We start from the raw sequence: 15,915 nt of genomic DNA, 5'->3' as shown, positions 1-15,915 counted from the left end.
TGAAGGAGAATATCCTGTTGGAGATTAAGATCGATCGTCTATTGACAGTGAAGGTCACGATGTGAATGGAGGTGCGTCTTTTCGCGTATACCACGGTGTCCACTAAGCATACCATCAGGGACGTGCACAGGAATTTTGAGGGGCAGTTGCTCTGCCCTGAAATAAGCCCCCCCCAAAAAAAAAAAAAGCGTCTTTTTTAAAATATATACACAAAGAAGTAAAACACTGAAATACAGCAATCACCTTAACTTATAATTATTATTTTCATGCCCACTAGTGGTATTTATGTTCTGCTCAGGCAAGATCTTTGAAATGACCTTTAAAATAGCCTATGTTTTTTTAGATTACAATTATTTAGCATGCAGGTCTTTAATCCTGTACTTTCTAGCATGGTCCTCTCATTTCATCTCGTGATCATCACTTAGGCCTTCCTGTCCTCTGTGCCTCCTCCTGGTCCACATTTTCCTCACATACAGTAGTCTGGAGGCTAATGACTGCTCCTCATCTTAAATGTAATGTAATTATGAAACATTGCCATTAGTAGGCTAGGCTAAAATATGAGTCTGATTAATTAATCAATTCGTCTACACAGTGTCATGTCATCTTTATCACAGTGCAAAGTCTCTGTCTCACCTGCTGGTTGGCTTTTTCGCAGCCAACCTGCAGTGATTGCTGCCTCCCTGAATTGTCTCTGCCTCTCCTGAATCTGACTCTTTTCAGTGGGCATCTTGGCTTCAAACAATACCCAAAATACTAGTGATAGGATTTAGGCATTTAACCATTTTGAATAAAATAATTAAAGTGATGCATTACTTCCATCATTCATTCTTCTTGCTAAAACGAAATGTGAGAAACTAACTATCAGCAGACATGTAGCTTAGTTCGCCTAATGCCTACCAAAAAATAGTAGCATATATGTGATAACGGGCTGCTTATCTGCAAGCTATCTGTCTGATTATTTAGGCTAAACGTGGCAAACTCAGCCTGGCTTTATGAAGATTTTAATTAATTTCATAAAACTTGATGACGATGATCGTTCGTTTGTCACAAACTCACCTTTTCCGACAATGTTGAGTCGTACGACAACCGCGACAATCTCCTTCTAGGGCCGCTTATGCAGGTTCAGCTCAGGTGCCGGTCGCGTGCAGCGCTGCTCCACGTAAACAGAGTTTGCCCTTCCCCTACTGACTTTCACTTTCGGTGCCCGAATGGAAGTGGAGGCTTTGTGATTTTTTTTATCTAGTCCTACGTGAAATTCTGCATCCATTGTACGATTTATTTATTTATTTTCCCTATTGGAAGGGCAACATGAGTCAAGAAGGGAATATGGGCAGTTGCCCGGGCAACCTGAGCAACCCCCCTGTGCACGTCCTGATACCATGCTTATTTCGACCCTCTGCCCAACATAGCTTGGAGGTTGCAGTGGTAATCGTGATGATAAGTGTCCGTAATGGACGTGCTACAGACAGCAGGGGTTGTAGAAATAGGGCTTTGAAGAACTACAAAGTCACCCGCGATATAGGAACTGATTTGACCAGGATACTTTATTGTAGGCCTTGTGGTTATAGGCTAGTAATAGTTTACTATCGTTGGTATACATCTTAGGTGTTTTCCTGTTAATTTGTTATGTGGGTAATATGACAAAAAAGAAAGTAAATCTGCTCAAATATGTTCATCCAGTATTTACTGAAAGGTGCATCATTTGCTTGCCATCCAGTGGCAAATTAGATGGGTAAATGTACCCCCTTCATAAACTTTTGTTTATACTCAAAGATTTTTACATTTACAGTAGGACTTTATCTCTGACCACTTTCAAGCCATGGCCTTTTTACATTTTGATATAAAAATCCAATGGTTGCTTTCTTAACCCTGACGCCTAGTTTGCCAGGTTTAAAACAGTTATGAGGGAAAAAATATTTTTATTTGGTGTGAAACACACACATAGGCCTACCTGTTTTTATGCTTTTTTGTTTGTTTTTATAATTTCTATTAATATTTATTTAATCATTATTTTATTTATAAGCTAAGGTTGCTAGCACAGGTGTTTAAAAAGATAAAAAGTTTTGTGTTTGAAAATACAGTATTTGAAAAAAAAAACGTTGCATTTTAGGAAATACCCGTTCTTTTTTTGTATTATTCTTTAACACTGACGTGGCCCTCCAACGAGATGACATTGGCAGAAGTGGCCCCCAGCTCATTTGAGTTTGAGACCCCTGTCGTAGCCTATGCATAGCAACGTAGCTAAAGCCAGAGCCACCTACCGCTCTAAAGCTACATCTACACCAAACTTCAGGACACTTGATTAACAATCCAAAGAAACGTTTATTGAGGACAGTATCTTACAGCTTGAGGGTAAACCACCATAGGCCACAGCCTACTAAACGTACTTTTTAAAAAGCAAAACAAACAAAAGATACAGGAGCTTTTGGGAAGGGTCAATTAGACTACTGTACGGTATTTTTGTTTTTTAGTGCTTAGTGTAACAGACCCTAGCTACGCTATAGCTGCACTTTATATGGTCCCCTTGCAAATCCAACTCTGTAACTTTACATCTCAGATGAGTTCTGTACAAAAGTGCTCATATTTTTCAGTAAGCACAAAATATCAATTCATTTCGTGTTTTGAAAAAAGGTCAAAATATATATTCATACTTCCATTTATCGGCCTATTCAAAGTTTCCATTATAAACAAAATCCTAAATTGCATATGTTATATTAACATACATTTACTCGGCTAGGGCATGTATAACAATCTTTGGGTGAGAGGCAAAACAAAATGGTTCAGCCCATTTTATAATTAAATGTGATACTTTTAACATTTCAAAGATGATCATATTACCCAAATGGAATTTGTATGAATAATTTTATCAAGATATAATAGGCTAGCCTACTTTACAATTCAAAGATGTTAGACTTCTTTGCTGTATTACGGTTCAATTCATGGAAAAAAGATTAACCATGGAAAATAATTTTGAACAAAGCAAAAAAAACAAAACAATAGATATCAGGTAAGTCAATAGTTTTAAAAAATATAACTCTGTTATTTGAGAAATAAAAAATAAAGATTTGAAACACACTGTCTCAAACCATTCACTCATTTCTGTTTTATGTTATTAAGTGCTATGCTCACATCTTGAGTCCATCCTCCTAATCAAAAAATGCTTCCCTTATATCCAAAGGAATGATCTACAAGCAAGGCAATTATTACAAAGGAGGCAGTGGAGCCCGGTTCAACGCAGCACACTAAGTTTTCCAGAATTCCAGTTCTCACAGGAATGAGTCATCGGAAGGTGGGGCATAAGAGAACCCTAGGAAGGCGTCATCAGCCTCCATAACACTGGCGTTGACAATGGAATGCTCGGTGGAGTAGCAAACAGAGTTGGGGACAGTTTCGTCTGTGAACTCTGGGTCAAAATTAGTGAGGTCATACGGAGAATCCTGCAAGAGAGAGCAAATATTCAATTTTTTTCTGCATTGTTACATATGATTCATTTATGCTTAATCTGAATGAAATTTACCACATTAGGGTTGAACGGAGGTGAGACTTTCTTCTGCTCCAGGTCATCCCAATTAATGGAAGCAAAGAAGTTGTGTCTTTTAACTTCATTCTGAAAGACAATAAAATACATTTATTTGAATGCGAGATTAATGTAACTAAATACACTTTGCTTTTTTACTTGTGAGGTTAAATAAGAGTCTACACAATATCACAACTGAATTTCTTCTGTTAAGATCCTCATTAAAAGAAATTCATAGACGAAATAAATCCTTCTTTGCTAACCCCACCACCCAAATCTCAGCCTGCACCTTTTACTGCTAATGTCTCCAAGATAGTGGTGGTAGGCTACACATTATTCACACTAGAGGGAGACATCTGTGCGACTGCACACAACAATGCGAGATGTACGCGAGCACTTACAAAGTCGTCCCTGTAGCCCAGCCTCCTGGTGTGGTCCTTCTCCAGCAGTGCCTGCAGTATTGACCAGGCGGTCGAAGAGGCTCCTGGCCGCATCAGCAGGTCCTTGTGGAGTATGTTGTCATACATCTCATGGGTGTCTCTGCTGTAGAATGGGGGCTAATCAAAAGAAAGAGAATCGTTTAAATGCATAATGTATAAATATAAATGTCACACTTTTCCAATGTTGTTATTAATTATGATAGATAGCTCTTTTGTAACTGTTCTTGGTACAGCATACTAAATCGGCATTGGCATTGGCAAAGTAATAAAAGAAGTCTCATTTGAACAAAAATTCAAGTTCAAGATACATTCAAGTTCAAGAACATACCAGGCCAAATAGCATCTCATATAGCACCGAACCAAGGCACCACCAGTCCACTGTGTTATCATATGGCTGCTTCCTTAATACCTCAGGGGCTAGATACTGTTCATGCATGGGGCACACAATGGCACAATATTACATATGTCTATAAATATGCCTATTACACATTTTTGTGTAGATCATTCAAAGGCTTATCTATACTGATTAAGCACAAGCTATTCAGTCAAAAATGTATTGAGGGTGAAAATGTTAAGACTGACTTTCACTTTTTTGACAGGGAATTCACATGAAATCAAAATAGGAACAAAGTATTGTGAAACAGGAAAGAAATGAAATGACATTTTCAAAACTGATATTTACCTCTGGTGTCCCACAAAACGTGGTTGTTGTATCTGCCTGGGAAATGCCTTCCTTGCACAATCCAAAGTCCGTTAAGACTATATGTCCCTAATAAAGACAGCAGACGGACATGTTTAAACAGCATTATACCACACAGGCCACTCTTTCACTTCCAACGAAAAGCTGAGGAAATCATTTGTTTAAGAGGAATGCAGGTCCAACTCCCTCATCCCACTCCATTAGCCTGAGATAAGCATTACAACACAAAAATCAAAACTAGTCTTTACTAGAACATTATTGTAGAGCCTACAAACTATTTTATTTGGCTACTGAATGGTACAGTTTCAAGGTGCACTGAGCCGCATTCTTATTTAGAGGTCAAAGTGTTGGAATCTTAGACCTACAATACAGATTACCTTCAGCTAGACTTCAAAGGGGGGCAATATGACCAACTGCCGACATAAGGGATTTGGGAATGTAGGTGTAACAGGTCCTCATATACGTCTCTTGAAATCTGACCCCAGAAAATTCAGCTAAATACATAATCTGATACCAGAACTAGAAGAGGCTTCAGAGGGAGGGAAATCTTACTTGGTAGTCCAGCAGAATATTCTCTGGCTTCAGATCCCTGGAAAGACACAGACCATTTTGTTGGAGCAGAATACTTAGGCAGATAACACAACAATGACAATTCTTAAGGGCATAGCAATGGCCTTCAGTGTAAGCCAGCACAATTATCCATATTTCCATCGGAATGTCTGTGCAGAGTATTATGATGTGAACTCTTCATATTTAAAAATACTTTAGATTATAACAGATATCCTACTTGAAGAAAATAATGTTCATTCAATTGTGCTCATTGGGGCCTCATAAATAATAGAAAGCATGATTTCTGAAGGTGTATGATAAAGTTTAATGCTAAACTTAGACATACAAAAATGTGCAATAACATCTCTAATGTCCTGTTGTATTCCTTGTATCTGTACAACACAACCTATTCCAAATGAAAATGATGTGAGGAGCACTTCCACCTACATTGAGGTCTATCCAAGAAATAGTTTCCCTAGTATTATCAATCTATTCAAGGAACTGTAAAATGTTTTATGACTGGCGAAATAAACATGAATGCAACCAGAGAAAACATTGGGTCAATGTTCACTTAAATGTGAATGTGACTAGAAAACTGGGGCAGTTCAGCACAAGAGCTACATTACTGAACTAAATGAATGTGAAGACTTTTTCCAAAAATAAACGTTAACTAAATTTGGCCAACACGAACGGAAAAGATCTTTTGAGGTGACAGTGTGCACTCTAAAGAAATTGTGCTCACATGTCAGTTATTCCACAAAAATGAGCATGCTGTTGTAACTGATGACATTAGCAAAGACCAACATTGCCATGACCAATAGGAGTACAGCAGGCAGGCACTTCAAAGAAATGGTTAAGTTTGGAATGTCCAGTAACATTTTTTTGGTCAATGTGAAAAGGAAATTGTATGGATAATTGAGAAGAGGCATGTTGCATTTAATTCCATGCACATAAAATAGTGCAAGGGAAAAGGCACCAGCAAAAATTTGCCAAACTTGTATATATGAGAGTATGAACTATTTTTGTAGCAGGTCATCGAAATGGGTAAGAATCAAAAGAGGAAATACCTGTAAACAATATTGAGAGAATGCAAATAGCCGAGGGCACTTGCTATCTCTGCGATGTAGAACTTTGCTCTAAGCTCAGGGAAGGTCCGTTCTTTTTGCAGATGGAAAAACAGCTGCAGCCAAAAATAACACATTATATTAAACTACAATTAAGACTTCAGGTATTACAGCAGATAAACAGATGAACCAGGCACAAAAGAAGCTGTACTCTCTTGCAGCCAAGAGACATCTGGACATCCCATCAATAAGGGGGGATGGGAAGCATCATTTGGGAGAGACTGAGATGCACTTTTTAATCTGTTCAGTTAAATTCACTATGCCAAAAGACTGCCAAACCCCTTATTAAACTAGAGTGCTGCTTTCCCCAACAAGATCTAAGATGGTTTCCCATCCTCCAGACAAACAAAAAATAAGACAAGGCCCTCGCAGCAAAACCAGTTCACCAACACTATCAGCATAATGGACTCTTGCTTAACTAGCCCACTGAGAACTACACAGGTCTCATGGTCAGTCATGATTGGGGCTGGTTCCCTGGGATGATTATAGTGAACCAAAGCTGTTATAGGCAAGTCTCGACTTGGCAGCCATCTTGGCAATTTCTGCATATCAGCCTCCTATCTAAATGAATGGAAAGAGACTCAATAAATAAAAGACAAATAAAATGGCTAAACAGATCTTTGAAGTAAACAATTGGAAGTACACAACTGACATTAAAAGGCATAAACATTTATTTTCTAGTACTGGACACATTACTCTTATCATTCTTGTACAAAGCAGGACATCAAGTTGAAGATACACTTTCTTACATGTTACGGACTCCACATTAAGTTTTTCCCTTAATGATTCACCTTACAATATCTCTATTAAGTGTACTGTAGCAAAAGGACAAAACAATTACTGTTCCCACCGGCCACAAAGCCGAAATAAGGAATAAGAAAGAAATAAGGTTTGTGCTTAAAGAAAATGGTGATTGAGAAAATGGTCAAAAACCACCCAGTGGCAAATCACTGTCCAGACTGATAACCTGTCAGAGACTAATGTGGTCAGAACACTTTTCACCAAATTCAAGTGGAGAAATTCCTCTTCTCCAATCATCTTCTTGTTGTTTTTTTTTTGGACAATAAATAATTTCTATTATACTTCAAAAATTGGAAGAACTGAAACTAACATGAAATATGTTCTTTATTGTTTGCTTTTGCACAGGTCCGTACAGTGACTAAATGTTGGTCAGTTAGATGCACTCAAAAAAGAACCCCATGATCCTGTTGAAAAAAATATGAGCAGTTGTGCTTTCTAACACCTCATTTGTGCAACGCAGAGCAAGGACCATGAACTGTTCAAAATTAGTCAGCCTTTGTCCAAAGTGGGTTTCCTTGTGCCTTCTAATCTACTTAGCTCTAGCCACATGTGAATTTGAAGACTGCCCTGTTTGAGCAGAAAATTGACCTTCCAAAATGAATCACAAGCCAGATGTCAGTCATTTGCCAAACTAACTGGCCGAAGAGCTTCTTTTGTTTTTATTATGCCCAAAGCCAACCCTCTTCTAGATAGTATGCATGGGCATGCAGTGCCCACGTGTTCGAAAGTACTCACTTCTCCACCGTTGACAAAGTCCAAGACGAAGTATAACTTGTCTGTCGTCTGGAAGGAATAATGCAAGCCAACCAGGAAGGGGTGCTGCACATTTTTCAACAGTACATTGCGCTCAGCCATGATATGTTTTTGCTAAAGTTCACAAAAGAAAGAACACAGAGATGGATGGTAAATAAAAGGAAAAAGTGTATAGAACAGTTTTGAGAAAAACAGCTGTTTACCTCTCTCCTGTTTAAAATGACCTTTTTCTGCAAAACTTTGATGGCGTAACACTTCCCATCTCGTTTCCGTTTTGCAAGTAGAACCTTTGTGGGAAACGCAAGGAGTGGGGAATGTACATTAGCTCCAACATCGAAACAAAGCTGGGAGATATGAATATGGATGCTTCATTCTTGCATTGCTGAACTCTCAATTCTCATTTGGGAAACCCAAATGTTGAGAAAATACAGAACTGAAAATTGTATCCCTAACCATACAGAACTTAATCAAGAGACTTCATTGTTCCTGTTTGAGCTTCACATTTGCTGCCGCCCCTGTCTGCACATTAATGATCTTTTTTTCTGAAGAACTTTAGCCAATATTAACCATTTTTTATTGTTCTGCGCAATATTAGCCATTCACCATTAAATTTCCATGAGACATAGTCCCCAGCAGTCCCTTCCAATTCCTTCAATGTGAAATTATTGGTTAATATCCACACATTTATGTATATAAGCTTAATATAAATCAGCGACCCAAATGCATTTCAGTCTCCCGATTTCCGCAGGAAAAACATTTAGCTTTCAGCAGTTTGTAGTCAAATCTGGTTATATGGACAAAGTTTGGATAAACATACCTTTCCAAAACTTCCTTTGCCAATGACTTTCAAGAAGTCAAAGTCACTGGGTTTTGCACTGAGTAAATGAAAACAAAATACAGTTTGCAAGTCATGGTGAAATCTTGGTATGACACATATACAGTAGGTGCAGGCTTATAGTATGTGTGTCTTATAATAACATATCGATTAATAATTACAGACATGCTCTTTCAGAAAATGCAAATAACAATACACCCAAGTGTATACATACAATAACTGACTCAACTGACTTGACTATAAGAATACTTGAAAAAGTGAAAGGGTGTCGTACTTACTGTGGATTTCCAGATGGACCCAAGTTAATATTTCTGGAGGTAGTGGTGTTCTAACAACAAAAAAGATCCTATGTAAGCATACTCATGCTTGCTACACCATACAGATTAAACAGCAATTGTTTTGTGCTTATCCTAGATTGGTTGACATAATTCCAAATTCTGTGATGTTGACAAACAGTGTGGGTTTATTTTAATTAGATTCATTAAGTCGTTGACAAACCTTTTCATCCTCATCCTCTGAGGCATCTGAGAAGTGTTTGAATTTGTCCATCTGAAGGAAAGCTCGCACATCAGGACTGTGTGTTTGAGTCAGCAAGAGAAAAAAGATAAAAAGTCACAAGTTAGACGTCTGACTATGACTGAAACAAAGCCACTGCTGTTAGAAGTCTATACAGCGCCACAACCACCAGCTACCATTAGGGAATGAACTACAGAACTGATTAGATATCATATTAGAAAAATCATAGTAAAGGGCATTACTGAGAAGAAGTGTAAAGCAGCTTGCATTATGTTATTACACTTATTATATCTAGTTGCAAGGAGAAGCAAAATTTGAATTTAAGATTATCTTCAGTATGGCTGATGACTAGATTTCATAGATGTACTGCATAACTAGCCAATGCACTCACTGGTTGCTGAGCTGCGGATGGGACACGATTCGCTGGATGAACTCATTTAACCCCGTCCTCCTTTGCTTTATAAACTCTGATTGGAGGAGTTTCAGATCAGTCATCATTTAATTTTTCATTCAGAATAAGTGAATTTATGAAAGCATAAGTTAATTCAAAAAGAGTTATTGATACTGCCCATTCATTAATCTCCGATTCATAGGAGAATATCAATTCAAAGTTCAAAGTTTCATGTGACATCAAATATTCACGTATTTCATAATAGGGTGTATGTATTCTCTTAAGGGAACAAGTCATCTGATGTGATATTCCTTCCATCTGTGTATTGTCAATGGCATTATAAAATTACAATCTAGATGTACATGACTTGTGAACACAAAACAAAACACATGACTTTTGTGGGTGGGGGGGCAATGTAAATTGCATTTGAAATAGTTCATTGTCATGTTACTACCTTCTTATGATTTAATTTCAGTCAAATTGACTTAAAATCTAATTTCACCGCAATGACCAAAATTACTGCTAGAACTGCCTGAAGGCTAAAACAGCAAAAGGGGTCCTGTTATGTTGTACTATTTCAATCATCCTAAAGAACATAAATCCAAACCAATGAAAGAAGACACAGACAGGACTTCTTTACATTGTGAATACCTGGATCAAAATTGTCTCCAAATATCCTCTTGGCAGGGATCTTCAAGTTCAGGGAAGGAAACTGTTTTTTCAACTATAAAAATAACATGCAATGATTCATGAAGAAACTGAAAGCCTCATTCATAATTGACAAACAGCAATTATTATTTCACAATTGACATGACAGATTTTTGAGTTTGTTCCAGTACTCCTCTCAGAATATCTATCCTCACCCTCTCTCGTTTTAAAACAAAGCACCATTAACATTGCTGTTAATGTTTCCAAAACCATATGATGTCATTCACTATCCTTTCACTTTCAAAAGAGCATTCAATTGGACAAGGTCAAACTACTTCTTCATAGGGCACATACTTTTACAGTTATAAGAGGATTTAAATATCGGAGGAAATGTGAAAAAAAGTGTTTTGATAAAACCGTGGATATAAATAATCCTGTCTCTGTAGAACAGCTTATCTCCAACTAAACTACTGGAATGAGATGCGGAATGCTTTGTTTATTCTGGGCACCAAAAGCCCTCTGTTTGAGCTATCAGGTCATCATTTGAGCTGTCAGGTCATGCTTTCACTCACATGATCAGAACAGATAAGAAGAACGTCTGGAAATACAGGTTCAGCTCTGCTCAATACTTGTTAGACTTGAACAGTTCCACTTACCGCATTGTACAGCTTATCAAATTCTGTGTATCGCCTGAAGACAAACCATTCATGTCTTCCAACAGTAACCATCACTTTGTAAACCTGGAGAATGGTGAAAAAAGATTTTCGATTTTTATGTTGTTTTTGTTATAGGCTCTTCATGAACCATAAAATCCCACACCCATTTAGATCGTTTTGAATTAGTGCTCCTCCTGTGCAACCTGGATTTCTACACGCGCTACAGCGCTAGGCTTTTATCCAAAGTAGCCTACAGCACAGTGCTGGCCTATTTTGTTAACCAAGGCATTGCTGAGAACTTGTTCCATCAGTTGAATGACAGAACGACATAGGAATCTAGGATAACACAACCTGCTCTTTTCCCCCCAATCTCACGAGACAACTGCCGGGGATGGAGATCCCGTGTACTCACAGTGTAGCGCTTCTTCTTGTCCCTTTGCTCATTGTGGCAGGGAATGCTGACATTAGGGCAGCTAGATGTCTCCTCCATGCTGCAGAAGCCAGCAACTCAAACTCGTCGTGAAACTCGGGTGTTGCAGCTTCTTCAGTGGTGAGAAGGTTCTGTGACTCTCTGGTGCAACGGTGTACAGGCGATCTCCATAGTGCCACTAATGTCTGTAAACAGATGCCAAGAAAAAAACATTGAGAAGTGAGACATTAAAGAGAGAAACAACATAGTTCTAGTTCCCTGAGCTGACCATGTGCTTAAGGCCATTGTCTGAAGCAGCCAGGGTGAGTGGGTGGTTTAAGCGCAACACAAGAGTGAGCACAACAGGTCAGTGGTCACGTTCAACCTGCTCACAGCAAGGGGCCTCTGCCTGCACAGCCAGGCACTGCAGCCTCTTCTCCTCCTCCTCACACTGGCTGCTGTGCCTCTACTGTTTTCATTATTATTCATCCCTTCCTCATTCGCTCATATGTCTCCCTTTATTTCTCTTGTGTCTTTTCTCTGCCTATTCTATTTTTTTGTTAACTGTTTCATTCTCTCTCTTCCTCTCATTCTATCTCTTACACACACACACACTACACTCTGTTTCTCTCTCCATTCTTCCGTCTGTTTGATGCTGATGGCCATCATGGAAGCAGACGGGCATGTTCACCCTTTGCATGCTACCCTGGCTCTGTCCCTTGTCCAGGCACCCGGCACACAGCCTCATGCTGGGTTGCTGACATTCTCCTTCCTGTCCTGGTATTTTTAGACGACTTCCACAACTCTTCAAAGAGCGAAACATGCACGCCAAGCCTAGGTTTGTGCACTCAGCCAGACAGTCAGATGACAGAATAACAAAGCATCATAATTCTTCTGATCCGTAACGGCATCGAACGCAATTCAATCATATTCAATTCAGTCAATCATAACCATGGACCGGAACTATCGGTTTTAGAAAGGGCACTCTATTGACATGCTTACAGTAAATGTTCTATTGCATGTCTACTGCAAATGGTGAAAGAATAACGATCAGACTATTAAGCCTTTTCTTTTCAAAAGTACGCTTATGCTCTTCATACATCAAGGTCTGGATACACGAAAAACACAAAATCAGGCTCAGAAAGTTCTACCAAACCCATTGAAGTGTAAGAAAGATTTCACTTTCACTTCATAAGCCCATGCACAGGTTCAAAAACCTGCATGCCTGTTCACAACCACTGGTGACTGAAGAAGCCTTGAGAAAAGCTACACAGGAAAACCCCCCTCCGAAAAGAGTATCTGAGAAAACATCTACGGCCAGCTCCAATCCGCCTCAACATGAAACAGAAACAATGGTTAGCAAGTGCTTTGACATTCCAAGAATATTTCAGTCTGAAACAAAAAAAGAAAAACGTAAAACTCCCTTAGACCAGCAGGCTTTCACTCAGAATGTAAATATTAAGACACAGTGAGCTACACCTGACTCCTGACGCAGAAACCCCTATGACTCTTTGGAACACACCAGAGCTACAGAATTAGTCTGTGCTACCACACACATAGCCTACAACATCTTCTAAATGTTTTAATCAAGAGAGTATTTTGGGTTCCAATTGCTGTTAGACATTCTGACCAACCTCTTGTGACAACATTGAAGAACTCAATGTTCAACGTGAACTGCAGCTCTGAGTAAGTTAACACGTTAACACGTTAATCCCTTTAATGTTTGACCAGTTTATCTTAAACAAAACTGCTACACTGAAGTGAAAGTACTCACCCTTAAAGAAGCTACCAAATGCCCCACATCCAAACACAGAGGCCTTCTGTGCAATTTATGCTGGTGTGATATACACATGGACGTGTCCAAAACACAAAAAAAAGTTATAAAATGTTGCAAGATGAACATAAAAACCCCACACTCTGTGAGAGAATTAGGAGGAAGTTTGAGAGTGAACTGTTCCACACCACTGCCTCCACACTGCAGTTCTGAAGTAATGGCCAACCACCAGACTTGACCTCTCGTATATTCTCACAACACTGGCAGACAGGGAGCTGGGCATACAATCAACCAACTGTCTCTGCTAAGCAGTAGAATAAATGGCTGCTGGGTCCCACTCCGCAATGACAGCGCACACAGTCACGGCAGGCTTCCTTGTCTGGGTCCACTACATTGCAAAATGACAGGTAATGTGTGACAGAAATAAAGATGTGCAAGAGTCTCTCAACTCTTCACCTGGACATGTAGAGGAGTATCTGAGGGCACACTGGACCCAAACAGCCTTTGTAGCTGTTGAAATGGTTGGTGTGGAAGGTTTCCCCCTTCACAACAGCAAGGCTTGTTACAACAAACCACGGGAAGTCCTGAAAAGGGTAATACTATTACCGGCAGTACAAGCCTTAAGAAGCCTACTCACGTGTCCAGAATGTGTCTGAATGGGGTACATTTTAACTAGTTTGTTAAACAGTGAGATATCATTCCCACCGTTGTCTACACAGTGTGAGGTTCTTTTCTCTAGTAAACATTAAAGCTTTCACTCCTCTAAACTTATTAACTCAACTCAAAATACTTTCAGTTGGACAATCCCATCCAGCACTCTCTGAAACAAGTTGTCCAAACCCCTTTACAAGATCCTCCTGTGCCAACTGTTGTCTCTCCAAATTGAGCATGGAAAAAAAAAACCATAGTCTGTTTTTGCAAGCCATGTCCAAACTTTTTCAGAAAGACAGCAGACATAAGAGGTTTGAACGTTGGACTTAGGCTATGAAACATTATGTCCCAGACAATTTGTTCTACAGAAGAAAACATATCCTTTGATGTAGCCTATCGGGTTGTAGTAGTAACATAGGCCTATACTGAAACTATGGAATCAATGTTGATGTTGACATGTCTCTCGCTGGTTTCAATTGACAAGCCATTGCCAATGAACGTTCTTGTCCTGGCGACAAAGGTCACAAATAATTGTCTAACTTGTTTGGAAGTTTTTCAAACATCATTAAAAGTTGAAAGACGGATGCGAGTGCGAGTGAAGAGCAACTTAACTTGCCCATAGGCTACTACAGCAGCCTACCAAATCATTACGTAATGAAAGATACATTGTGTACATGTCTCTATTGTATAGAGAAGCCTATTCATTTTTCCATAGGCTACTTTTATCTAGAAAGTTAGACACAAACTTCTGAGCTGAGTTGAGGCCTTAATAGGCTACAAAGTCAAAACTTTTCTGTTGGAATGCCCTTACCTCGTTTTCTCAATGGCTTCCTATGACGTGTCGTGTCTCAAAGGAACTTAAAGTTTATAGGCTACTTTTGCAAGCTGGTCTTTCATCGAGTGTATTCCATAGTAATCGGGCATGGACAGAAATATTCACCATCCATTTTATGCAAGTGGTCACTGCAGGGCAAAGAAGGAAATGTGTATACGCTTGTACTCGGAGTTCCAGGGGAATTAGTCACGGGACTACGCTTCTGGATGAAAATACTGAAAAAGGCCAACAGTACTCCCTAGTGGCAAGAAAGCAGACGTACGACAGTTTTTCATTTAGGCTAAAGTGGATTAGAAGATTGAAATAGTGCTTGAAATAATTATGATGGGGACATCTGTATCCTTCTATTAAGATAGCCAGTAGGCCTATACTTCAAACGTAGATCGACATAATTCTGGAGGATTCATTCCTCGGTATAAAGCTATTACCCAACACAGTAACAGTAACAACAGTAACTTACTGAATTTGGTTAAATGTCATAGGAAATTGTGAAATATTGGTTTTGTAGGCTATACTAAGTAGGCTAGGCTATATAGCTGTTATGCCTATGTCATGAATAACGATATTTAAGGTAGGCTACCTGTAGCCTGTCCTCTTGCGCTGTTAGTTATTCCTGCACTGTAGCTTTTATTTGATATACGATGTTGATGTTGTTATGGTTATTGTTGATTCAGCTCATTGTATAGTAAACGATTACAATGAGCTGTATTAGTCCTAAAACAAGAAAGATCGTAGCCTACCCTTCTAAAGTTCTTACTTCAGACTCTGAGTCAGCTTGAGGGCAGGAGAGTGCAACAGGAACATGTCCACTGAGGAAGTGAAGGGCTCTGCTCTGCAGGAAAGATTGACTCATATCTCAGATGTTTCCTATAAGCATCATTAATCTCTAAAGCCAATTTCTGAATAAAGAGCCTTTCCGTGGCCAGAGCTCATGCAGTGTATTTGTAGAACACATGTTTCTGAATTTTAGGTCATGGCAGAAAAATAAATGAAAACATGAAAAAAAAGCATAGAAAAATAGTCTGTAATGAAAATATTATAGTTATAGTATTTGAATTCGACGCATGTAACGTTTTATAATGGGCATAGTTGAAAAAAGAATAGCCTACCATAATTTCACGTGGCAAGAAAGGCCTACCCACAACAATGCAGAATTGTTTCTCTTAAAACACCCACTAGGGGGTACTAGAGTATCTCAAAACAAATTCAGGTCCCACGTTTTACTTCATCACACTTTTGTCGTAGCACTTCTCTATGATCTGTGACATCAAGGCTAACTTGGTTTGTTTTTGATTATTTGCCGGTAAAAATGGCAT

The 15,915-nt window shown here is 39.0% G+C and overlaps 1 protein-coding gene across 3 annotated transcripts; it reads right to left on the bottom strand.

The window, feature by feature from the left end:
- Positions 1-2,302: 2,302 nt before the first annotated feature.
- sgk3 (serum/glucocorticoid regulated kinase family member 3) lies at positions 2,303-14,776 on the bottom strand. 3 transcript variants are annotated; one of them, XM_076290894.1, is made up of 17 exons: positions 14,576-14,776; positions 11,343-11,545; positions 10,931-11,014; positions 10,278-10,350; positions 9,627-9,702; positions 9,218-9,293; positions 8,998-9,047; positions 8,702-8,759; positions 8,088-8,171; positions 7,867-7,998; positions 6,274-6,386; positions 5,210-5,246; positions 4,640-4,726; positions 4,286-4,381; positions 3,919-4,074; positions 3,518-3,607; positions 2,303-3,437 (listed from the first exon to the last, which is right to left on the bottom strand). In XM_076290894.1, exons 2-17 carry the CDS (start codon positions 11,418-11,420, stop codon positions 3,267-3,269), a joined length of 1,461 nt encoding a protein of 486 aa, XP_076147009.1. In that variant the 5' UTR covers positions 11,421-11,545; positions 14,576-14,776; the 3' UTR covers positions 2,303-3,266. The 3 variants fall into 3 exon arrangements, with proteins under 3 accessions (XP_076147009.1, XP_076147011.1, XP_076147010.1); XM_076290896.1 differs by lacking the exon at positions 14,576-14,776 and adding an exon at positions 13,570-13,594; XM_076290895.1 differs by lacking the exon at positions 14,576-14,776 and adding an exon at positions 13,114-13,330.
- Positions 14,777-15,915: the final 1,139 nt, after the last annotated feature.

The sequence above is a fragment of the Alosa pseudoharengus genome, unplaced genomic scaffold (genome assembly GCF_046254945.1).
Source record: "Alosa pseudoharengus isolate Yale_2024_CS ecotype anadromous, Long Island Sound unplaced genomic scaffold, YU_APseudo_1.1 YU_APseudo_1.1_scf_18, whole genome shotgun sequence".
Classification (NCBI taxonomy): Eukaryota; Metazoa; Chordata; class Actinopteri; order Clupeiformes; family Clupeidae; genus Alosa; species Alosa pseudoharengus.
The sequence above is the reverse complement of the archived record's forward strand: the minus strand, read 5'-3'. Positions and strand labels throughout refer to the sequence as shown.

Bases quoted from the DNA above. Each gene is read 5' to 3' on its own strand.
- sgk3 (XM_076290894.1), bottom strand. From the start codon at position 11,420: ATGGAGGAGACATCTAGCTGCCCTAATGTCAGCATTCCCTGCCACAAT. The intron at 9,048-9,217 runs GTTTGTCAACGA...TTTTGTTGTTAG, and splicing joins CAGAGGATGAGGATGAAAAG to AACACCACTACCTCCAGAAA. The intron at 8,172-8,701 runs GTATGTTTATCC...TTTCCCACAAAG, and splicing joins GCAAAGGAAGTTTTGGAAAG to GTTCTACTTGCAAAACGGAA.